At 59.3% G+C, this 24,400-nt stretch overlaps 2 protein-coding genes across 2 annotated transcripts; both read right to left on the reverse strand.

Moving 5' to 3' along the window:
• Positions 1-1,328: 1,328 nt before the first annotated feature.
• Positions 1,329-9,832, reverse strand: ABCG4 (ATP binding cassette subfamily G member 4). The gene is made up of 15 exons (XM_058857025.1): positions 9,804-9,832; positions 8,311-8,548; positions 6,104-6,221; positions 5,898-6,030; positions 5,656-5,706; positions 5,386-5,531; positions 5,003-5,126; positions 4,683-4,797; positions 4,398-4,534; positions 4,218-4,316; positions 3,902-4,070; positions 3,217-3,317; positions 2,892-3,050; positions 2,656-2,774; positions 1,329-2,573 (listed from the first exon to the last, which is right to left on the reverse strand). Exons 2-15 carry the CDS (start codon positions 8,537-8,539, stop codon positions 2,348-2,350), a joined length of 1,926 nt encoding a protein of 641 aa, XP_058713008.1. The 5' UTR covers positions 8,540-8,548; positions 9,804-9,832; the 3' UTR covers positions 1,329-2,347.
• Positions 9,833-14,940: 5,108 nt separating this feature from the next.
• HINFP (histone H4 transcription factor) lies at positions 14,941-19,873 on the reverse strand. Its single transcript, XM_058857125.1, has 9 exons — positions 19,548-19,873; positions 18,788-19,014; positions 18,515-18,626; positions 17,955-18,107; positions 17,383-17,460; positions 17,171-17,291; positions 16,925-17,063; positions 16,685-16,809; positions 14,941-16,125 (listed from the first exon to the last, which is right to left on the reverse strand). Exons 1-9 carry the CDS (start codon positions 19,708-19,710, stop codon positions 15,609-15,611), a joined length of 1,635 nt encoding a protein of 544 aa, XP_058713108.1. The 5' UTR covers positions 19,711-19,873; the 3' UTR covers positions 14,941-15,608.
• Positions 19,874-24,400: the final 4,527 nt, after the last annotated feature.

Below are 24,400 nucleotides of genomic sequence, written 5' to 3' on the forward strand. Positions count from 1 at the left end.
CCAGGTGTGCTAGGTGCAGGACACAGCGCTGGGGATGGCAGCACCTCCAGAGGGCAGAAAACAGGACCCACCACGAGTGCCCCAAATGCCAGGGAGGAAGCAGGAGCTGTGCAAAGCTGCCCCACTGACACCTCCTGCATCTCGGGATCCATCCAGGGGAAAGTTTCACCCCAGCAGAGCACGCTATGTGCTGGGCCAGGCTTAACTAGTCCCAGCCCAAGAGCAGGACAGAAGCAGGGCATCAGTCCTATCAGCTCCAGAGACAAAGGGATGGAGAAGGGTGACAGCCCCACGTCTCCCAGCTCTCTGCCCATCCATGCACCTCGTGACAGAGCAGGCACAGGGACTGTCCCCCGCTCCTCCGTGCCCCTGGGGCTGGCAGCACTGCAGCCCTCCAGCTGACACAGCTCCACTGTGGAAGATCCAGGAGCAGAGGGGAATTTTGTGAGGGATAGTGAAAAGTCAGACAACAGCCCCTGGGGACAACCTCGATGCTCAGCATGGAAAGGGCAGCAGGCTGTGTCCTGCTTCCAGACCCTGTGTGCAGGAGGGCCCCATGGCCAAACATTCCTCGATGCTCTCCAGGCAGGGGAAGCTCAGCTTTTCTGAGTGCTCAGCATCAGTGTCAGCCCAGCCAGACTCTGCTGTGCAGCCCCAACCCAAGCCAGCAAAACCAAAGATCAGTCTCCAGGATTCTGCTGGAATCTGGCACTTGCCCTGCAATCCCTGGCTGCTCAGAGTGCCAGGACAGGATTCCCCAGGCTGACCTGAACCAGGGCCAGCCTGCCAGGGTGGGGCAGGGCCTCCTCCCCCGTGTCCATGCTCGCCAAAACCTGCGGGTTCCCATGTCTGTGGGTGACAAGTGCAGCCCGCTGCCAGCAGTGCCAGCACACCCACGGAGCCTGTGTAGGTAAGCAGGGTGCTGTGTTCCCAGCACGGCAGCATGTGCAGATGCCCCACCAGCTCTGGGCTCAGCTCAGTTCCTCTGGAGAGCCAGCACGGTGTGGAATTGCCTTCCCTCTGCAAGGTGTGCGACTCTGGAGCAGCCACCAGAGAAGTGTGCCAAGAAGGGACCTTATCCTGGCACCAGTCACGACGTGCAAGGAGCTTCCCAGCGTCCAGGTCACCTGCTGCAAACAAACCTCTCTGGGATCTCACCTGGTTTCCAGTCCAGGCACTGCTGGGACCCCTTTCTGCAGTGTCACCCTGGGGGGCTGGCACTGTGACATGCCGGGTGTCCTTGGCATCCCCTCCTTGCATGGTGCTGAGCGAGGCTCGTCCGCCCTGTCCTGCTGAGACAGCCCCAGTGGTGCCGGGGGAGGAGAGGTTGCAGGGGAAGGGCTCAGGGCCAGCTCTCCTCCTGCAGCAGAGGCTCCAGTGATGACACAGCTGAGCCCAGCCCTGTTTTTCAGCCTCCTGGCGCTGGCAGGGTGTGGGAACCTAAATCCTCCTTGCTCCATGCAAGGGTCCAGTCACTTCTCTCCATGTTGGTTGACTTGGTTCAGACCCTCTTGTCTCAGACCCCAGAGACAACAGGGACTGAATGTGACACTCCCTAGGGTCTGAGAACACTGTCCTGCTCCCACAGACTCTGGTGTGAAGGTCCTGTCTCTGAGGATGGTGTCCCAGCAGAAGTCTGAGACAGAGCCCCAAGTCCTTCTCTTCCCGCAGGCTCCCTTTCCCCTCCGTGAAGAATGGGATACAGTGGGGTTTGTGGGGGAAAAAACCAAAACTAAACTCAAAAAAAGAAAAAGAAAAAAGGGAAAAAAGGAGGAGGATTTGCACAGAAAGGAGAGGGGGTGCAGCAATCTCTGTGGCTACGGCGGCAGGAAACACTAAAGCCTTGTGCAACTTCACCTATGGCATCTTTGGGCTCTTCTCAGCCCCGACTCACACGCTGCTGGCCAGGATGAGGAACGGGGTCACGAGCTGCACTTCCAACTCTGCAGCTCCCTCTTCCCAGCCCAGCTCCAGCCCGCTGCTCCCCCTGCACGGAGCAGGCTCCTGCCAGGCGTGCTCGACACAAACCACCTCGGCAGGACTGTCCCTGGTGTCCCCAGGGCAGCGCCAGGCAGGGACAACGAGAGGGGACCCAAGCTCCGTGGGGCTCATCTGTCCTGGGGGGGAAAGGTGGCACATGCCAGGGCTGTACAAAACGTTTTGCAATGAAGAGTGTGTGGGAAGGTTAAAACAGTTCCGAGATGTCTCAAAACCCTTCTCGACTGAGCCAGGCCTGGCTGGCACCTCCCAGTGCCTCCGCCACGGTCCGGGACCTGCAGGAGCACCGTGTCCATCTGCAGAACATCTCTCACAGCAGGCCAGGCCCGGGAACGGCACCGGGGCCCCTTTATCTCTCAGATTTCACCTTGTACCTGAGGACCAGGTAAGCCAGGAGCCGCAAGATGACGAAGAAGATGCCCAGGATGAGGAAGTCCAGGTAGAGCTTGGCCTCCTCCACATCCAGCTCCTGCAGGATCTTGATGGGTTTTTGGAAAGGGCAGAAGTCCTCGAGGCACTCCAGGTCCTCGCGCTCCATGGCGTAGATGGTGAGGATGACCCCCTCGAAGCCATACCTAGGGCAGAGCACACCCCAAGGGTCACCAGGGGCCCAGGGGAGCCCAGGACAGGGAGCTCTGCCCAGAGCTGAGGGCCCACCTGACATAGGAGACGTAGGAGCTCCACTGCAGGTAGGTGGGGATGGTCTTGAAGCTGACGAAGAAGCCCGAGAAGAGCAGCACGGGGATGGCAGTGACGGGTCCCACAAAGGTGGCCACCTGGGGGGCAGAGGCCACTGGGGGTCACGTCTCTGCCCACCTGCGGGCAGCACTTCACCCCAAATTGTCTTGGGGGCCCTTGCAACTCTGCACAGAACAGGCAAAGCCCCGTCAGACCTGCAGGGAAGTGGAAGCAGCTCCGATGAGAAGCCCCAGGGACTGGGCCACCAGGGCCGTGGCGGTGGCCAGGGCGGAGAAGAGCAGGAAGCGCGTGGCCTCGGGGGGCTGGCCCGTCATCCAGTACACGATGCTGCAGTAGGCGATGGGGCAGATCACCTGCACGGGGACAGAGACACTGCCCTGCTGGGCCATCCCCACCCCACAGAGCGTCCTGGGGGAGGAGGGACCCCTCCACAGCCAGCCCGGGGCACGGGTAGGAATTGGCTGTGCCAAGGAGGGCACATCAGCATCAGGGTGGTGATTAAATCCACGGCAAACTCACCTGAAAGGGCACATCAGCCATGGTCTTTGCCAGGTAATAGGCTTTGAGGCTGTACCAGTAGTTCAAGTGCTCCCTCAGGAATACGGTCATCTCCTGGGGGACTGCAGGGAAACAGGGAGTGAGCAGCCAGCAATTCCCTGCCCTGGGGTGCTCCAGCCCCTCTCCCACCCACCCTGGTGCAGGTAACCAGGTAACCCCCACCTGCACAGTGACAGGGAGATCAAACCTTCATTGGGGAAAAAAAAAAAGTCAGACTGATGTGGGAAATTTCCACGTGGAAAAGTCAGCTTGGGTGGGGCTTTTTAAGCAAAGAAGGGAAGCAGAAAATACAGATTCATTACATTTTTGATGTTTTCTCAGATCAAAAAAATAAAAATATTAAAAATATACAATATATTTTTAGTTATATATTAAAAAGATATAATTATAAAAAATAAAATCTTAAAATTCCAGCATTCTGCTTTGAGCCAACAAGGGCCAAATAGCCGAAATAAAAAGGCAAAACTGCAATGCAGGCAAACAGAAGATTTTCTCCCATTCTTTAGATTTTTTTCTTTTCTCTCTTATTTTCCCCCTTTTGCCCAATCCCTCTGGGTCCCCAGCACACCCACACTGCCATGTTGGGGTGCCATGCACCCCACCAGCTAGGAGCAGTGAGGGCATTTTGGGGCGAGGAGCTGCTTACAGGTGAGGATGGTGGGCATGAGGGCAGCGAACATGAGGAAGAGCATGGAGAAGAAGAGGAAGCCGGTGTTGTTGAAGACCTTGCCCGCGTCGTTGCCGATGTGCAGGTAGAGCAGCCCGATGAGCACCCCGATGCAGATGTGGGACATGAACCGCAGGTGGGTCAGCACCTGCAGGCACAAAGGGGCTCAGCAAGGTGGGGCTGCACCCCAAAAACATCTCAAAGGGAGTGGCAGGCAGCCCATGTCACTCCTTGTCGCTGCCAGCCCCCAACAGAGCCCAACCCCAAGCCCTGGCCCAGCCTCCCTTGCCCTCACCGTGTCCCTTAGGATGCAGATGAAGGTTCTCTTGAAGAGGATGCAGAACTGAGTTGAGGTGCTGGTGGCAAATGTGTGGCTCTCGATGTGATCCACATCCTGCAAGACCACGGGGACAAGGGTTGGGTTCACAGCACGGGGGCCCTGCTGGCACAGGAGGCTCCCCTGAGCCCCACTCACCGTCCCACATGTTGGGCACGATGAATCTGCCTTGTCAGGGCTGCTCTTCTTCTCAGCCATGGTGCACATCCCGTTCTGGACGGCGCGGAACAGGACGGGGTTGAGGTCCCCGTACTCTCCTGAGGCCACCTCGATGACTGTGGAGGAGAACAGGACCCCTGAGAGGTGCTGAGCCAACAGCACCTAACGGGAAGGGCACAGGGGGCAACCTGGGGGCAACCTGGGCAGCCCCCAGGGCTTGGGCTCTGGGTTTGGACCTCGCCACCCTCTGCTGGGCACACTCACTGAAGTCAGCAGGGTTGTGGTATGTGGGGCAGTGGAGGCCAAGGCCCTTCAGGTAGGGGATGAGGTTGGTCACGACGCCCTTGAAGATGCACTGGCCCTGGCTGAGGATGTAGAGCTGCAGGAGAAAGCCAGGATGTGGCAGGTGCAGGGCAGCCAGGGCATTGTCACCCTCTCCTGCCCATCTCCTCGTCACAGGGTGACACAGACCACCCTTGCCAGACCCCGGCCACACAAGCCCCAGGTCAAATGCCTGCAGCCCACCCCTCCCATGGCTTCTCTCCTGGGTCTTGGGGCCAGAGGGATCCTGTCCCAGCCCAAACCTTGTCGAACATCTCGAAGAGCTTGGCGCTGGGCTGGTGGATGGTGCAGATGATGGTGCGCCCGCCCTGAGCCAGGGACCGCATCAGGGACACCACCTGGAAGCAGGAGGCACTGTCCAGGCCGCTGTGGCCACCCAGGATGCGGTGGAGGAGAAAGAGACAGCAGAGAGAGAAGGGGAGATGTGAGAGAGGGAGAAGAACATCTTAAAGATGCCCCCACTTGCCTCCCCTTGTGGGCACCCTCCCCTCAGATTGAGGCAGAAGAGCATCAGCCCCAGGGGCACAGTCCCACCCCATGCTCAGGTGGGCACCAGAGGGTTCTGGCCACGCCAGCAGGGGCAGCCCAGCTGGGCAGGCAGTGCTGGGAGCCCCTGTGGCCTCACCTGGTGGGCTCATCGAAGAACATGACGGGTGGATTGTTGACCAGCTCCAGGGCGATGGCCAGGCGCTTGCGCTGGCCCCCCGACAGGGAGCTGGTGCGGGTGTACGAGCACTCCAGCAGCCCCAGGGCCGTCAGGATCTCATTCACCTGAGAGACAGCCAAGGGTTTTCAAGGACTCTCATCCCATCTCTGCCACCTCCCTTCACCCTGCTTCCCTTGTCCCATCCTGGGGAGATATGAGGGGTCTGGGCCCACCCTCCTCAGCACTTACCAGCTCCTTCTTCACCTCCTGCTTCTCGCTCAGCTTCAGGTTAGCAGAGACCTGCAGGGAGAGGATGGCCAGGGAGACACGACTGTCAGATGTGGGGACCAGAACTGGCTGCCCCGTGTTTCCACCCCTGTGTGCTCAGGGTGAAGGGAGCACGGGCAGCAGGATTTTGTTCCCGCGTCCCAGAGCCCTTGGAAATGCCTGATGTCAGTGTGGGCTCAGTGCCCACAGGATGCAGAGCTCACCATCATGGCCTCGAGCACGGTGAGGTGTGGCAGGAGCATGTCATCCTGCATGATGTAGCAGGACATCTTGCGGAAGGTGCGCAGGTCCCGCGGCCGCCCGTTCACCAGGATCTGCCCCTTCATCCCAGTCTCCCTGCAGGAAGGAGGAGTGGGGGAATGCAGCACAGCCCTGCACCCCCAGCCCCCCTGGTGCCCCCCAGCCTCACCTGTAGCCAGCCAGGATGTTCATTAGTGTGGATTTCCCAGCTCCCGAGGGGCCCATGATCCCAATGAGCTCCCGCTGGCAGAACTTCCCTGACAGGCATTTGAGGAGAGTCTTGTACCCTGGAGGGAGAGAGCAGCAGGGGTTTGGCTTCCCAGGGCAGTGGTGCTACAGGGATTTCGATGCCATCCCAGCACCTGGAGCACCTCAGGACCTCCACGTGCCGTGCCAGGGGCTGTGTGTGCCTGGAGGTGTCTCCATCAGCATCCCCAGGGCTGTCACCACAGCAGCTGTCACCTCCAGCATGATCCCTGCCCCTGGTCCTTGGCTGATCCCACTGATTCCCAGTGCTGAAGAAGCTCCTGACCTGGATCGCAGCAAAGACCAGGGAAATCCCCGGGTCAGGTCTCAGAGCCGCTAAGGAAGATTACCAGGCTGTGACACTTGTCCTGGGCATGTCTTCAGATGCTGATCCCCAAGGCCAGGGGGGAGGGACAGCGCCGAGCAGGGCAGCACGGGGCAGGCAGAATTCCCAATCCGGCTGCTGCCTTCATTGGCATTCACACTGTGGCACCCGGCAGCAGCCACTGCTAATCAGACCTGGAATTATCTCTGCTTTAAACGCGGCTGATTAGCATTTTCTGGCAGAAGGAACATGATGTGTCGGGAGGAAGGAACAAGCACAGCCTCAGGCTGTCAGGAGCTGCCCCTGAAATGGAGCCCTGGCTGGACAGCAATGGGAGAGGGGGGTGATAACACCACGGACCATCCCCTCTGTGGGGATGTCCCCTCTGTGCCCCGCGGGGACAGCCGCTGTGGGGCAAGGACAACAAACCCGAGCTGGGACAACCCCAGGGACAGACCAGGGTGGCACCTCACCGGGGGCTCCCTGTGGTTTGTCCATCCCCTGGGAATGTCATCCACGAGTGCCCCGTTCATCCTGTGCCCCTCTCGGGGTCCGGAGCCCCGCAGCAGGAGGGGGTCCCGCGGGCAGAGGGGAGGCCAGGGGAGGGCGGGGGGCTGCTCAGGGTGGCCAGGGGCGAGCAGGGCCGGCAGCCCCCCCCCGGCAGCACGGCTCCGCTCCGCGCATGCTGCTCACGTCGGCGCCACTGCAGCTTGCGGTGCGGTTACTCACGTTCATTGACTGCCAGTAACCTCCTGCCTCGGCCCGGCGGGCCAGCCGGAGCTGGGGGCTGTGGCCAAAGCCACCGCCACCCCCCGCCAGCTCTGCCTGAACGGGGGGAGAAAAGCGTCGCTCCCACCGCCATCCCACGGACCCCGGGACCCCTCGGTTCGCTCCCACCTGGTCCAGCCGCCCGAGCTTTTCCCCCTCCCTCCCTGCAGGGTATTGGCCCGCTGGCAAGCAGCCGGTTCCCTCCGGGCTGCTCCAGCACGATCCAGCCCTGGCGAACCCGCGGTTGTGCCGTGGACCCTCCTGGGATGCTTCTTCAGCATCCCGGATAAACAGGGAGGCATCATCCCGGCAGATGCCAGGGCTGCTCCCACCGTGTTTCAGCGCCTGCGTTCCCCGAGCTGCACAGCCTGGGGACAGGAGCAGAGCCCCATCCGCCACTCCTGGCTGGCAGGGCCCCTCACCGAGCAGCCCTGTGACCTCGGTCCCCGCCTGCCTTCGGCTGCTGCAGATCAGCTCACCCTCCATCTTATCGGGCTGCCAGATTGGCATCCCATTAACTGAGAGCGCTAATTAAAGCAGACTGCCACCCACCAGCCGCCATCTGCCTCCCCTCTCGCCTCCCCGAGCTCTCGGCCAGAGTCGCACACAGGGAAGGGAGCCTCGGCCTCGGCTGCCCAGGGAGAGGAAATCCCCCACAAACCACACCTTCCCTCTGAGCTGGGGCATCCCTGGGGTCTCCTGCTGCATCCCACACAGCCATCACACCCCGAACAGCAGTGCCGGGGAAACCATCCCACCCCTCCTGGCTGCCCCGGGATGTCTGCCCTGGCCAGAGGTTTCCCTGGAATGCGCTCTGCTTTCTCCTGGCATTGCACAGCGCAGGCATGCAGCAACTGCTGCGGGACACGAGCCTTCCCTCCTCCTCCCACGGGCACCCAGAACAAACAGCCAGCCACAGAGAGCCCCTGGCACTCGGACAGACCGGGGTGAGATCATGGCATGCAGAACGGGAACGGGCTGTGAGAGCCCTGCGGGTCCCATCCCCTCCCTGCCCTTCCCCACCTGCCGGCTCCTACCTCTCTTCCTCCACCAGGATCCCTCCCGCACGGAGTAGGACAGGTCGATGAACTCGATGTTGACAGCCGAGCGCTTCGGGAGGTGGGAAAACCTCTGGGCCTCTGTGATGTGGTTCTCCACCTTCTTCAAGTGGGTGGTGAGCAGCGGAGCATCCGGAGGGCCGGCGTGGCACACCGTGTCCTCCAGGGCGATGGAGACACAGGCGGGATCCATGCCCTTCTCCGCCATCCTGCCGCTCTGTGGGGAGCGCACAGGGATCGGCTCGCAGCGGGCTCCCTCTTCCAGGCACTGCAGGGACCAGCCCACAGCGAGTCCTGTCTCTCCTTCTCCTGCTGGCTCCAGGCCTCGCTGTCCCCTCCGCCCAGCTGCGGCCAGCACCCACATCTGGCTGGAAGGACGGACCCAGCCAGGGACGCCGAGCCTGCGCCGAGGGGCTCAGGGCGAGGAACAGCAGGATTTTGTTCAGCTCCACAGTCAATAATTCATGCATCTCCTGCAGCTTGGTCCAGCTCTGCTGCTGGAGCTGCTCAGCTCTCCCAGCCCCAATCCCATTTGTCCCGGTGGGTGCAGGATGGGAGGTGGCAGAGCTGATGTCCTGCCCTATGCCTGGATGTCCCCAGGGACCCACCAGGAGCCAGCCCTGCCCCAGCCTTAGGGAACACAGGTATGAAATCCTAAACAAGCAGATTATTCCAGCTGGTTTATTGGACAAAGCACGCCATGCTCCTGGAGCAGAGCAGTCCTGGATACATCAGATCCTCAGACAGTGCCTGGGGTCCCCCTGGGCTTGCTGGGAGAGCCTTAACAGAACAGGGAGGGGGCTCTGCTGGTGCCATTCCTTCTGTGCCTTCCTCGGCTCATCATTTCACCTTCCAGGCTCTCACAGCACAGCCTCAGAGGCCAGGCCAGCACTGAACTGGGGCCATGACGCTGATGTACCTGCCCCAGCCCTCTCCTGCCTGCAGCGCTCCACAGCCGGCTGCAGCACAGCCCAGCTCCGCTCGGCTCGGGGACTCTGCGGTGCTGGGAGGATGCTGAGCCAAGCAGGGTGGGGAGCACGCTTGCCCCGGCTCTCAGAGGCTGGGAGGGGGTCGGGGATCCCCCCGGCAGCAGGAAAAGGAGCTCGGGCTGTGCCTGGGAGGGCTGTGCCCTGCATCCATCTCGCCTCCCGGTCTGGGGTCCCACCGCCTCGCTAACCTACATTCCGCGGGGCTGCGGACAGTGGCTCTGCGGCTGCAGCGCACACACACGGCCCCTGCGAGGGGCGGCCGGCTGCCGGGAGCTGCGGGAAATGCCCCCAGCCCGCTCCCTGCTGCAGGCAGATCCCGCTCAGCGCTGGAAGGAAGCCAGCCCAGCCCCGGGGAAGGAGGGGTGGGAAGGAGGGGTGGGGGTTCCCAGCCCGCGGGTCCCCTCCCAGCATCCGCGGGGCGCAGGAACGGGGGGCTCGGGGTGGCTGTGGGGGGCAGCGGGCTCGAAGCGCCCTCGGGCTCACCTTGACTCCTCCGGCTGGGCGTTCACGGAGCGCTAAATCCCGCAAGCGGCTCTCCGCGGCTTAGCCCAGCCCCGAGGCGCGGGGTGGGGACGGGAGGGCTTTGCCCGAGGATGCTCTTCCTTCATCCCTGCTCCCCGCCGGCCCCCTCCATCCCCAGCCCCCCCCGGGCCCGGCCGGGTCTCGGCTCTCCCGCAGGCTCACCTGGCAGGGTGCGGGGCGGCGGCTCCGCTCCCGCAGCGCCCCCGCCTCGCCTCCTCCGCAGACAAAGGGGCGATGCTCGGGGGGCCCGGCCGGGCGGGGCCCGGTTCCGTTCTGTTCGGTTCGGTTCGGTTCGGTTCGGCTGCGGCGCTCAGCGGCGGGAGCCGGGCTGGGCGCTGCCCCCGCGGGTGCCCGGCCCGGGTCTCCTCCCCATCCCTCCGCGGGGCTGGGTGGGCAGGGCGGGCGGGGGGCGCTCCGGCCCCAGCCCCGCAGTGGCTAGCAGGAGCCCCGCAGTGGCCAGCAGCCCCCCGGGCCGGGCTGCTCGGGGGCGCCCCTCTCTGCCAGCCCCGCGGCCGGTGCTGCCGGGCGGGGAGCAGGATGGGCGGCAGGATGGATGGATGGATGGGCTGCTCGGGCGGGCAGCGCTGCCAGGCAGCGAAAAATCCTCTTAAAGGGACCGGCCCTATTTCCTCTCGCTGCCTGCCAGCAGGCCCGGAGCATCCCCGAGCACACGGCTGGGCTTGGCCAGCCCTGCCTCTGCACCCCCCTGCACCCCAGTGCCGGCTCCCGGTCGCATCTGGGACACAGCCCACGCAGCTCCCCCCACTGCCCCCGCAGCCCAAACCCCCCTGAGTGAGCCCAACACACCCTAAACCCACTCCCGCCCCGCTCAGCCCTGCACAGACACCCCAACACAGGCACGGGGTGCCACCCGGGCTGCAATGGCTTGGGACAGACATTGACATGGGTGACAGCTGGTCACAAAGGGTCATGGCAGGGGGCTGGCCCTGCAGGGTTTTACTCCCAGCACACCCTCCCTGGTGCAGCTCATCCTGCAGGACCTGGATCCCCCTGCACCTCCCCAGCACCACGCCTGGCTCCCTCCTCGCTGTTACTCACACCTCTCACCCACCACAGCACTTAAACACGAAAGACATATGGAAATGAGTGGCACCAGCAAAAGTATTAATTAAAAAACCATCTGTTGAGCCAAGGAGAGCTTTCCCCGCCCCTCGCCAGCTTAGGGCTGTGTTGCCGCTGAAGATGAAGAGATCACACGGACACAGGTCGAGGTGTGGTGAAAAGAAAAGAGAGTTTATTTTTCCTCCTAGGATTTATAGGTTTTTGACCACGGCCAGGGATTGGAGGGTCAGGATAACACTTTCTCGCTGTCCATCACAAGACATGTAACAGAAAGAATGTACACATATCTATGTTTACAGTTACTGTCCTGGAAAAGTCTTTAGAAAACCATGTTAGCAATCTCAGAAGCTGAGTTTTCAGGGCGACATCGCTGGGCCAGATCTCAGGGCAGGATCCAGGCAGAAGAGACCAGGGAGCTGGGCCAGGGGAGGGCACCAGGAGTTATCCATGGAGCCAAACTCTTCGTGGAGGTCTAAAGTCATCTTGTCATGGATCAAGAGGCACGTGGGACTCACCCAGTTCTCTCTGTACCCAGCAGAGATGTGGGTGCCTCCCATGCCTGGGGCAGTCCGCGGTAGCACGTCCCAGCCCACGCCTGCTCTGTTCGGTGCCAAACAGCCCTTCCTCCCTGCAGGGGGGCAGAAGGAGGGCCTGGGAATGACCTCATCGATGCCAAACCCCATTCTGCTCAGCTGGGCCCAAGCTGGTGGCCATGAAGTCATTTCAAGGTGGAAGGAAGCAGGGATGGAGCCCGGTGCCATGGACACATTCACATCTCTCTAATCCCCAGCTGGGACCTTCCCAAAGTGGCCTTGTCCATAGCCATGTCCCCGTGGTGGCTCACTTGCTCAGGACAGTGACAGAGGGAGCCTGTCCTGGTTCTGTCATCTGTGTTCAGGGCTGCAGGGACAGAGCAGGCATCAGAACCTCTTTGAATGACAGGAAAACCTGTGTGATTCCCTGCAAATATATTTTTAATGACCCATGGCTGGTCCTCCAGCATCCCCAGCAATGCCATCACATGCTCCAGACCACCCTCTCCTTCCCTGGGGGAATAAAGCTGCTTCCATAGCTGCCTCCTAAGGAGCCAGAGATGTCCTCAAGGGGCACAGAGGTGTTCCTGATTGGAGCCAAATCTCCCCCTTTGTGGCCCCAAGCTGCTGTGAGGAGAAGCCCCTGGGGAAAGGGGCTCTCAGGGCAGGACCACAGATCCCCTGGAAGGAGCAGGACCAGTGGATGGAGCAGCCCATAGGAAAGATTTTCCACCTGGGAGATGAGACCTTTCTCCACTCTGCACTCCCAGGAAGGCTGCCAGGAAGTTTGACCCACTGGATCCTTCAGCAGTGGGTGCTGCAGCCCTGGCCAGGCTGCTCTGTCTGTGGCATGGGGACAGGAGGCAGATGTCACACTCCTGCTGGCCTCAGCAAGCTCAGAGGGCAGCTCCACCTCTCAGCTGGAATTACCTGACACTGAGAAATCCCAGCCTGCAGCATTGAAGGACAGGTATTTTGTAACAGGCACAGGTGCTGCCTCCCCCCTAAAAGGGATCTGAGGCTCCTGTGGGAAGCAGGCAGGGAAATGGGCGCTGCCACCACTGCCCCCAAACCCAGCTGCAAGAAACACACACAGATCCCAGCACAGGCTGCTCCCAGAGCATCCCCTGCCCTGGAGAGTCCTGGGACGAGCCAGCCCTGCAAGAGAGTGCAGAACATCTCTTCTCCTCTCGGATGACAGAGCACAGCGATGGAGACACGAGCACAGCCCCGGGTGGCCCAGCTCTACCTGGAGGAACCTGAGGAGAGCAAAGACAGCAAATTTGGAGCCGTTCGCAGCTCCCATCTCCCAGTGCCAGCCTCCCCCACAGCCCAGCGAGCCTCAGCTGGGCAGTGCCACCTCCAGGACCCACCGCAGGGCACGTGGCAGTCGCACTCGCAGATGTCACAGCGCTGGAACCAGCGGGGCCAGCCCGAGAGTTTGGTGACACAGGCTGAGATCTTGATGCAGCCGCGGTTGAGGAAGGCTCCCAGGTGCTCCTGGCTGCCGCAGGACGAGGAGCACTTGCCGGCGATGTCCCGCTCGCTGATCTCGATGCGGCCGCGCAGGCAGATCCCTGCAGGGGCAGAGCCCATGGCGGGGGGCTCGCCTGGAGCCCCGGGGCAAGGAGGGCTCGGGACGTGCCTGCAGCCGCTGGCAGAGGCTCAGCGCGACACCCGGGCTACTCACGGAGGCAGGAGGGCTTGGGGGTCCAGCGGCCATCGGACTGGCAGGCGCTGGCAGGGTCCCCCAGCAGCAGGAAGCCGGGCCGGCAGCTGTAGCGCACCACGGAGCCCACCCACCAGTCGTTCCCGTGCACCACCGAGTTAAAATCCGCCTCGGGCCGCCCGCAGTTCACTGCGGACAGGGATGGAACCTGGGCTGGCAGCCTGGGCAGCCTGCTGGCCACAGACAAGGCTGGGTGCCCCAGGCTGCTGGACACACGCACTCGTGAGTGTGGCACAAAGCTCAGCAGCGTCCCCAAGGGTCCCCCGTCCTTCTCCCTGGGGCTTTACCTCTGCAGAAGGACTTGTAGCCCAGCCAGCAGCAGCTGCCGTTCCCACACTGGCTCCTCTTCAGCTCCTTGTGCCGCCCCTTGCAGCCCCCCACGCAGATGGGCGCAGTGCCAGACCAGTAAGTGTCCAGGTCTCCTGGGGCCACGGGGGCCAAGGCAGGGCTGAGCTGGGCTGGGGGGCGAGGACACCATTCCCAGCAGCTCAGAGCCCCACAGGGAGGTGTGGGGCTCATCCCAGCCCACCCCAGCCCTTGCTGTGGTGGGGAGTGCAGCCTCTCAGACCTCAGCTCCCACGTCCCCTGTGCCAAGCCTTGGTCTTGTTCCTTACTGGGCAGGACAGGTGCCAGCAGCTCTGGGGCACCCCATAAACCCCCTCATCCCCCAAACCCCCTGTTACCTTCTGGGTCCTCGCAGGAGGTGAGCGTGGCCAGCACGGTGAGGAAGAGGAGGCCCAGTGCCATCATCTGCCCTCCTCCCCTCGCCCCTCCAACCACAGACCCCTCTCTGCTCGCCCAGGAGAAAGTGAACTTGGTTTCCACACACATCCCAGGCCAGGGGATGCTGCAGGACATGGGGGGAAGGGAGGAGACATTCCCTTTAATGCCAATCCTCTCCCCAGCAGATAATCTCTGGCAGATTACCCTGCCTGGACCCAGTGTTTAAAGGGACACTCCCAGCACCCAGCACCCGCACCCAAACCCAGCAGAACACAGGCACAGCCATGCTGGAAAGAGGGCCAGGCTGGAAGTGCTGCCAATGCAAACCTGGCACAGGGCCCTTCTCTCGAAGGCATCGTCAGCCCAGCTCTGCCAAGGCCAGGGAGCAGGGGCCAGGCAGGGATGGGAAGGCTGGGCAAGGCCACACCGAGTGGGCAGGGATGCTCTGCCTGGAGCAAGGAGCATCCTCCAGCAGTGTGTGCTGTCAGCTTCTGCCTCTCCCCTGGAGGTGCTGGGTTTCCCCCAGCAGCTCAGAATTCCAACAGCTTTTGCTCAGCTGCTTGAGAAAGGAACAATGGGGAAAAGTCAAGTGTCCAGCCAAGACCAGCAAGGTGCATCTCTGTGTCCCCCTGGGCACATCACCTCCACACACAGGGCAGGGAGGGCCTAAATGGCACTCCAGGGACCCCAAATTCACACTGTCCTTGTCCAATCACTCAACAGAGGATGATGTGGCTCTGCTCACAAGCCCAGGCTACTCCCTGCATTCAAAAAAGGCCTGAGCAGACAGCACAGCCCTGGGGGAGGCAGCAAAACCCAGCCCCACAGCAGGAACACGAGTGCCAGAACTAAACCTGGCCTTCCAGTGCCACCTCTGGGGAGCAGCACACTCCAGTGCCAGCTGCACAGTGCCAGGAGAGCCTGGCAGCTCCTCAGTGCCCACCTCCCACACTGCAGCTCTCCCAGTGCCCACCTCCCAGCACAGCATGGCTGGCAGGGAAAGGGCTGCACAGAAAACACACCACACACAGCTGGGCCTGGCAGCCCCACGTTTATTTGAATTGCCAAAAGACACTTTGCCCAAGCAGGAGCCCAAACCCCAATGTGGGGAGGACACCCAGGGGATGCCAAAAGCAGCAAGAAGCTCCCAGTGTCCCAGTGCTGCACTGGGACAGCACCTCCAGCACTGTCCTCCCTGAGAGCAGCACTGGTTGTGGGATCAGGGAGGCGAACACCAGCAGCAGCACCAGGTGAGACAGGACATGTGTGCAGGAAGTGCTGATGAAGGCATGATATCCCCTGGAGAAGGCATGGATGGGGCAGGACAGACCTGCCAAGGGCCACACGTGTTCCCAGGGAAGAGGCTTCAGCACCAGTGTGTGCTCCACACACCATCCTGCCTGGGGCACAGGCTCAGGAGGGCACAGCTGGCGACCACTCCACCCTGCCAGGCCTCAGCCAAACCTCCCAGAAGGGTGGGAGAAGCTTGATAGGCCCTAATCCCCAAAAGGAGAAGGCAGACAGCTCTTTCCAGCTCAGCTCACTTGATTCACACCTGGGAGACCTGTCCCTCCCCTATCCCCATGCTGACCAGCACCAGCAGCCAGCAAGGCTGGGCTGAAGACAAGCCCAGCCCTCTCCCCAAGCACTCCTCCACCACCACCAAGGAGGTTTCAGCTCTCCTGCAGAGGCAGCCCCTCACACGATCTGGATTCCCAGCTCCTCAGCTGTTTTCTGCAGCCTGTCCATGACGTTCTCCTCCAGCTCCACAGCCAGGGGTGCCGTGCCCTGCTCCTCCGAGGCCGTGCTGGCCATCACGTAGTAGACAGTCTCGCTCTGGCCCTGCTCGTTGGTCCTGTTCACCACACGGATGATGGGGCTGCTTGTGGAGCCGGCTCCTTGCTCTGAGGAGGAGGAGGAGGAGGCAGCTCCTGGCAAGGGGCTTGGCTGTGCTGGCTCAGGGCTGGGAGCAGAGCACAGGGCAGGGGGCAAAGGCAGCTCAGAGATCCTGTTCTCTGCCAGGGCAGGGTTTGCTGGTGGCTCCAGAAGGATGCCCTGCAGGTTGCCCTCGCCCTCAGGCAGCACCACACACTCGCTGGAGCCATCCACAGCCTCCCCACGCTTCTCCCTGTCCTTGAGCAGCTGCTCTGTGAGCTCCACGCTCTCGTAGCGCACCAGCTGCAGCCTCATGTAGCCGTCCTCGTGCTCCCTGTACCTGGGCACAGACAGGAGGGGTCAGCCAGGCACACTCCCCTTCCCAAGAGATGGGGAACAGCCAAGGAAAGGGCTCAACATCCAAGGTTTCAACCCCTGTGCTGCACAGATGGTATTTCAGCCCCTACTCCCACACCCCATGTGGCAGCTCCTGAGCTTTGTGCCAGGCTCAGTCACCTCCCAGCCCATCTCCCTCCACCACTGTTTCACTGGGAGCATTTCAAGTCCATCCTCTTCCCCTCCCAGCTTTCAGGCTCTGGAAACCCTTTGGAGTTTCCTACAGAGGGTGCAGCAGAGGTTTCTGTCACAAGACTGATCTCTCTAGAGGGTGACACCTGGACCTGGCCCTTGCCAAGCTCAGAAGTGCCACCAGAGGCAGCAGAGATGGCACCACTGCCCTTCAGCTGCTCAGGTCCTACTGAGTGTTCACTGCCCAGTGCCTCCCAGCCTTGGGCTAAGGGTTTTGAACACATTTACAAACATCAGCACGGGGCAGGATGCAGCTCCAGCCACGTCCTGTACTGGAGAGGAGGTACTGAGGAGCTAAAGGTGAGCAGTACCTGAAGCGAGGATGTCCCGAGGGCCATTTGAACTGGTGCTTCTTTCTGAGGTGGACAGTGAGGTTGTTCCCCCGTGTGAAGCACTTGTCACACACGTGGCACTTGTACCGGGGCTCCGAGTCACCCTGAGGGACACAGAGTGATCTCAGCACCCCGCACGTGCAGGGAAGGAGACACAAAGTTCTCAGAGAAGATTCACACGGGGTATCACGAGCAATGCAAGCCCTGCTGCCTTCCCACCTCATGGACTTTCCTGTAGTGCAGTTTGATGGAGCAGAGGGACCGTGCAGAGAAGCTGCAGGCCTCGAACTCGCAGCGATACGCCGGCTCCTTGCTGTGCGTGTCCAGGTGCTTCCGCAGGTCAATGAGGTTCTTGCAGCTGGAAGCACAGAGTGAGGGGACAAAGCTGCAGCACACACACACACACACACAGAAACACAGAGGCCTCTGGGAGGTCTGGGGAGAGGGCCAGGCCCTGGCTCTCACCTGTAGTCACAGTAGTCACACTTGAAGGGACGCTCCTCGCTGTGCCGGAAGCGGATGTGGTTGCGCAGCGAGGAGGGCAGCGGGCAGGTCATGTCACACAGGGGACACTTGTAGTGGTTCACTGTGCCAAGAACGGGGAGAAACGTCACCCCAGAGTAGGGCAGAGCACACAGCCCACAGAGGCTGAGCTGGGAGCAGGGGCCTTCACTCACCGTGGTTCCTCATGTGGTCGCGGAGCAGCCTCTCCGTGGCAAACCTCTTGGAGCAGTGGGAGCACTGAAACCTCTGCTCTGCAGCAGCGGGGCAGGGAGGGGACAGGAGAGGTCAGGGCAGGGACAACAGCACAGAGAGCAGTGAGGAGGGGTGGCACAGGGGGCTGGAAATCTGGCTGTGCAGCCCTGGGGCCCCACAGGAGGAACAGCCTCCGATCCTGCCTCTGCAAGGAGACACCTCCTGGAGGACACGGCCTCAAGCTGGGCTGGGGGAGGCTCAGGTGGGACATCAGGAGGAATTCCGTCATGGAAAGGCTGATCAGATGCTGGAAGGGAGGTGGGAGAGCCCCTACCCCTGGTCAGCATGTGGCTGGCTAACAAGGTGAGGATCAATCACAGGCTGGACTCAATCCCAAAGGCCTTTTCCAATCTAAATGATTCTGGAATTCCACGGCTCCCATCAGTCAGCAGAGAAGCCAGGCTGTCCCAAGCACACCCTGCCCTTGGCAGCTCCAGCAACCCAAATACCCAGCCCAGAACCCCCCCAGCCCCTCCCTGCCCCCAGGGCTTACGGTCCAGGGCGCTCTGGCGGCGGATGTGGTCGAAGAACTTGGTGTTGTTGGCAAACATCCCCCCACAGGTGGGACAGGCCACCACCTTCTCCTGCGTGTGGCTGCGCAGGTGCTCCCGCAGCTTGCAGCGGCCCTTGAAGCTGCAGTTGCAGTCTGGGAAAGGACAGCAGAGCTGAGAGCCCTCCCACAGGACACAGAATAGCAGCTTCTTCGTCCTGTTTTGGCCAGCAAGGCTCCAAAATGGCCACAGAGCAGGGGGAGATCACTCAATGTGGCCCCCCCAAGCAGACAAGGTAATTGGACAAACACGGGAGAAATTAATTTAAAAATCCAAATAAAAAATAAATCAGCTGTAGCCTTTTCTCCAAGGAACTGATTACATATAAATAGGAAGTTCTGTACTAAGCACTCAGCTGGACTCCCTGAAGGAAGTTTTGCAGGAATATTTCACGGTTAAAACCACGCACACCTATTTGTGAAGCTCAAGGAGCTCTCTGACTCCTGTTCCCCTGTACCACATTTGCCACCTCTCTGGAGAGGCCCTGCAGGCTCCCACAAACCTTTCCAGCCGCAGAGCACCACGTGGTTCTCCTTCCCTGCTGCCTTGTACTCGGAGCAGAAGCTGTGATCCTCCACATGCCGGTAGAACCACTCAGGGTTGTCAAACGACCTCTGAGGGGAACAGGGACAGAGTGAAAGAGACCAAAACAAGCCCAGATGCTCCCACACAGCTCCAGGCAGAGCCAGCAGCGGTGCAGCTGTGCAGGAGTGCAGCTGTGCAGGAGTGCAGGAGATCTGCAGATCCCCTTTCCCACTGAGCGCCCCGCTCTCACCTCACAGTACTCCCAGAGGCACAGGAAGTTCTCCTGGATCTCAGGGATGATATTCCGGCTCTGGAAGTCCAGCTGGCAGTGGCTGACGTCCGCCTGGCTCTGCAGGGCCCTCAGCCCCCACTGCTTCAGCTTGGTGTGGTAGCAGTGGAAGTAGACGTGGCGCACCAGGCTGGCCGAGCTCTCCGGGGAGCAGAAGCCACAGTCCTGCCACAGGCACGTGAATTCCTCTGGAACACAAACAGAGCATTCCTCTGCAACACAGACACACAGCTCCAAGGCTCTCTCAAGCACTTCTGCTCTCCAGGTCACTTTACTCTCCAGGTAAAGCTCAGCTGTTGCAGGCGGACAAACACCAGGCGTGTTCTCCTGAGGTCCCAGCCCTGCAGCCCTGCTCTACTCAGGGAGAGGAGAAAAAAGGCCAGAAGCTGTCACTTGTCAGAAAAATCAGTGATTTAGGCTGGAGAAACCCTCCAAGATCAGCGAGTCCCAGCTGTGCCTGATCCCCACCTCGTCCCCAGCCCAGAGCTCTGAGTGCCACCTCTTGGACTTCCTGGGACATCTCCAGGGACGGGCACTCCAAACCTCCCTGGGCAGCCCCTGCCAAGGCCTGACCACCCTTTCCATGAAGAAATGTCCAAGCTGAACGTCCCCCGGCAGAACTTGACGATATTTTCCATGTCCTGCGTTGTTCCCCGGGCTGTCCCTCCTGTCAGGGACTTGTGCAGGGCCCCGCTGAGCCTCCTCTTCCCCAGCGCCTCACCCAGCGGGTCCACCTCGTCGCGGTGCTCGCCAGGGAGGTGCTCCTGCAGGTGCTGCGCCACGTGCCCGCAGAACTCCTCCATCTCCGAGGCCACGAAGGAGCACTGCTGCCACTCGCACTGCAGCACCACGGCTCCCTTACCGCCGGCACGGGCGGGCGGCATGGCCGGCGTTGCGCAGGGCCGCTCAGTGCTCCCGTCGCCGCCCGGAACCGGCCCCGAGCCCGGCGGGACCCGCGCGGTTCGGGGAGAGCGGGGCCGCGACCCCCGCCCCGCCGCCCCTCCGCCCGCCTCTGGCCCGCGGGGGACCCGGAACGCGGCGGACCGGGCCCGGCCGGCCGCCAATCACCGCGCAGGAAGCCGCTGGCTGCGCGCGCCGGCCGCGCCGCCCCGCCGGGAAGCAGCGCTGCGCCACACAGGTTCCCATGTTCTGTAGGGCCTCGGCGTGAATTCCAGATCGGCTTTGGGAAAAGCCTCTCCCCGGAGCCGGGAGCGCTCTTCTCTGAAAAGGAGCCGTGGCTGCCCCGTCCCTGGAAGTGCTCAAGGTGTTGGGCAGGGCTTGGAGCAACCTGAGATAGTAGAAGGCGTCCCTGCCCATGGAATGTGGAACGGGATGGGCTTCAACCTTCCAACCCAAACCATTCCATGATTCCAAGTTAATTGTTGGTGCTTCCAGAACAATTCCTTGCTTAACAAACAAGAGTCCTCACACTGAAAATCCATCCTGGCCAACACTGAACCCAGCTGTTCTGCAGCTCTTTGCTGGGAGATAATGCAACATATTCTCTCTGCTCCTTCATCAGTGGACTCAACACATGCTGACTGTCCCATCTGCTGTCCCAGGCTCTTTGGTACACAAAGCACAATCACAATTCCCAAAGTTTGCTTTGGCACAGGTAAATGCCTTTTTTTAAGTGTTTTAATGGCTTGAAACCCCTTTTTAAAAGGGGTTGTACAGAACGTGCCCAGAGCGTGTCGTGCCAGCAGACAATGGCTTCTGCAAATCCCACCACACACCCCGGCTCTGCCCCGATGTGAATGGAAAACACGTGCCCAAATCCACCAAACTATCCAGAAAATCCGGGTGTGATCTGTGGGTTTGATGATTTCTGAATAGAAAACACCAAGTAAGAGGTTTTCATCTCAAAGAAGCCTGGCCCAGCTTTTGTTTTCTCTCTGTTTGGTCGTTTTCAATGTCATCACTTTGCAGTCAGCACAGAAAACACCTGGATTGAGCAGACACGGAATGGGGCTGGGATTTAACCTGAATATCCTCGCCAAAGTACAACAATATCCAGCCCAGGGTGCCAGGAGGCAGCTGGCAAACGCAGCCCAGTGCTGACAGAGCAAAACCAACTTCTTTTTGTGTCACTTTCCATCTGCCCCAGCCCACCTGGTGCTTCCTGCCCCTTCTGGCACCTGCCAGCCAAATCCCAGACACCTGGAATGGCTGGAGAAGAACGGAAGGGCCAAAAAGAGAGATGTTTTTAGATAGAAATCCATCCACACATTGGGAAAGATTCTGCACACAGGGGTTTGAGTGCTCATGGTGCGGTGTCCTCCCTGTCCTGAGCAGGCAGAGAACCTGAATGGTTCTCCAGGTTAAAAAAAACTGGGAATTTCTCAGGATGTTGTTCCAGATCTGCCTTGGCCAGCTGCTGCTGCTGCTCTTGGTACTTTATAATTTCCTCCAAAGGGAATGAATAATTACACTTAAAAAATAATTACACTTTTTTTAAAAAAACAACCCTTCCCCAGGAAGGCAGGCCACGTGAGAGGCCGAATTAATCTCCAGGCCAGCTCTGGGGAGAGCTCACGGAAGGAGCAGGAGGGCAGGATTTTACCTAATGGCCCCACGAGCTGGCAGCAGACTCCACCAGGAGAGAGATTTAATTAGGAGCAGCGTCCCGGCGCCAGGCTGCTCCTGCCCCTGCCAGATGAGCACAGCAACGCTGCACGAGGCCTGCTGCACAGCCCAGAGATCCTCTGTGCCTGCCACGCTGCAGGGAAAAGGCCAGCAGCCAGTGTGGGGATGCCTCAAAGCAGGATTTCAGTGGTTTTAAAGGCTTTAATTCCTTGGTTCAGATTGATGATTTAGGATTTCAGCTTTTCTGTTTGTCACACATTTGTAATCCTGCCATTCCTCAGTGTGTGACTCCAAACTCCACACACACTGGGAGCTGCTGCTTCCCCACTTTGGGCAGACACAACAATTCCTCTCCAGGCCTGGCAATCAAGGACACCTCACTGCCTCAGGCCCCCAGAGATGGAAACAAAAGGGAGTTGGGGGCAGCAAACTTGGGGGAAATTCCTTCATTCCCTGCAGCTGGAATTGGGAGATGAACCCCCAATGTGCAAATGGACAAAACTTATAAAAATGTCAAAACCTGTGAGCCATTTTTGGGTTCAGCCCCTGAGGGGCTTTGTCTGCCCTAAACGCACCTGAAGGCCCTTCAATAAATAGATCTGCTTTTTATTCTCTGAATTTTGTCTGGATTCTGTTTTTAAGCATCAGGACATTGCACAATCACGTCTTGCTGCCCACAGAGGAGTGGCTATGGCATTTGTGGCCACCAGAACCTTAAATCTGGGTCAGGAGCTCCTTTTCTGGCTGCTGTTCCCTCTCCTCAGTTGGTAACAGGGAGCCAAACCCAGGGATGCTCCTGCCCATCCCCCTCATGGATCTGGGACCCCCTCCTGGGTTCCCAGGCACAGTTTGAGTTGTGGAAAGCCCAGAGCAGCCTGTGGGGTCTCAGAAAGGCAGAATTCCTGCCCAAGTGAGGCCTTCAGCAGCTCGTGAGGATCTCCCACTCCCACAGAAGATGCTGATCCCAAGGCTTGTTTTTCCTGCCAGATTCCTCACCTGTAAGGAAATGGTTCCTCCCTGCAAGGCTTGCCAGCCTTGCACTTCACCCTGAGGTTTTTCTGTCCACAAACCTCTGGTTTTCATCCATGAAATGTCAGCTCAGACAGGAAGGAGGCTCCTGGGGAAGGACCCACACTGACCATGCAAAGTGGAGTGAAACACAGATCCAGGGATTTGCATTTAAGCAAATCCCAAGTGAGGTATGGTGCTGGAGACATCCCTAAACTCTAGAAAACCCATTTCCTCCAGGCTCAGCTGGAAGTTTCCCAGGGAATTATGAGCACAGGCTTCACTCTGCTCTGGGAAGCTCATGAGGGACAGATCTTCCCCAAATCCCTGCAGGATCCGGGAGCTGGGACTCATCAGCAGCACCAACAATGGAAACAGGTGAGTTCCAGCAGCTCAGATTTTTCACAAGTTGAGACATATTCATGGCAATATCAGGGAAGGAACAAACTGTGATGTCCTTGGGCTCCTATTGAAAAAAAAACCCACAGAAAAATTGTCTAAAATAGACATGTGACATCCTAAATGTCCCAAGAATTTAATAGTATCAATTAGCATGTTCTGCCTTCTCCAGACTGAATTTATATTCCTTCACAGTACAGTTTTTTTTAAATTTTTTTTTTTCTCAAAAGGCAGTTAGATCAAAGTGATGTGAAATTGGATTCAATTTGCTTGGAAATGATATAAACTCAGGCCTGAATTAGCATTTTCTTCCCCAGTGCTGCCAGTAGCAGAAGTTTTTAGTTGTTTTTTTTTGTTTTTTTTTGGTTTTTTTCTGAAGTTTTGACAGCTCTGCATCAGATGCCTCTGGATAATTCACTGAGAGCAGCAGGTTCAGTTGTGTGATAACTTCAGACCAGGGTTAGAGGGCTGAGAGTTGCTTAATTAAAACAATTTTGGCGGAGGAATGACTGAGGATGTGAGTGAAGTGATTTCAAGAGCACAGAACAGAGTTTAAAAGCAGAGGGGCATGGAAGTGCTTTCCTAATGCCTTTAGACCACAGGAAAGGTGTCAGGAAAACACCTGCAGAGCATCAGACCTGCTGGAATTGCTCTGCCTGTGACAGCTGATGTCCATTTCTGGCCACTTCTGTTGCTTTTTGGTACGAGACTCTCATCCTCACCTCATTTTTGGGAATCTCTCCCTTGCTTTATGTTTGCTTTGTGCCTGGCCTTGGCTGGAGCTCTCTGGTCAGCATTCAAACACCAAAACAAAATTCCACTTGCCCAAATTTGCAGCTGCTATTACCCAAAAAACCCAAAAACACCTATCTGGGGCAAGGCCAAGCCAGCAGTGTGTTTAAACCTCTGTTGTTTAAACCTCTGTTGTTTAAACCCTCTCATCTCCCTTGTGTGCGCACCTGGGGCCAAAATGCCACCAGAAACAGAGCCAAGGGACACATCCTGAAGAGGAGAAGAGCCAAATGATAAATCCTAGAGATCAAACACATCATCTGTGCACTGGCAGTTTGCTCTCCCTCAGGAGAGCGTGGCTGTGTGTTTTCCAAGGGATTAGCTTCAAAGTTAGGGAGATTTTTTTCCGGGATAATTCAATAAAAGCCCGCGTGGAAACTCCTCCCTGGCTCCACAGGTGCGAGTTCTGTGTTCTGGCCAGGATAAAAGAGCTGTCCCTGTCATTGTCCCTCAGCTCTCCATCTGTGCCAAAACCTCTGTGCTCAGCATCTCCCAGAATTCAGTCCAGGACAGGGAGAGGGCAGATGCCTCCCAGCTGTTTTCCACGGCAAAAAACCTGGTCCAAACCCTCCAGGTGCCATGGCAGGGACACTTTGTGCCTTCCCAAAAGCCTGGATAAAAACTGAGCCCCCAGGCACTTGCCTGTGTTCACTGTGAATTAAAAACAGGCTGAGATTTCTCCTTTGGAGGTTCAGAGGAGCCACTCCATCCATCCAAGGCATTTCCATGGGATCAGAGCTGTGCTGGGAGAGCCAGCAGCTCCACAAGGGCTGAACCCCTCTGCTGAAA

This window comes from Poecile atricapillus, chromosome 25 (assembly GCF_030490865.1).
Source record: "Poecile atricapillus isolate bPoeAtr1 chromosome 25, bPoeAtr1.hap1, whole genome shotgun sequence".
NCBI classification, from domain to species: Eukaryota; Metazoa; Chordata; class Aves; order Passeriformes; family Paridae; genus Poecile; species Poecile atricapillus.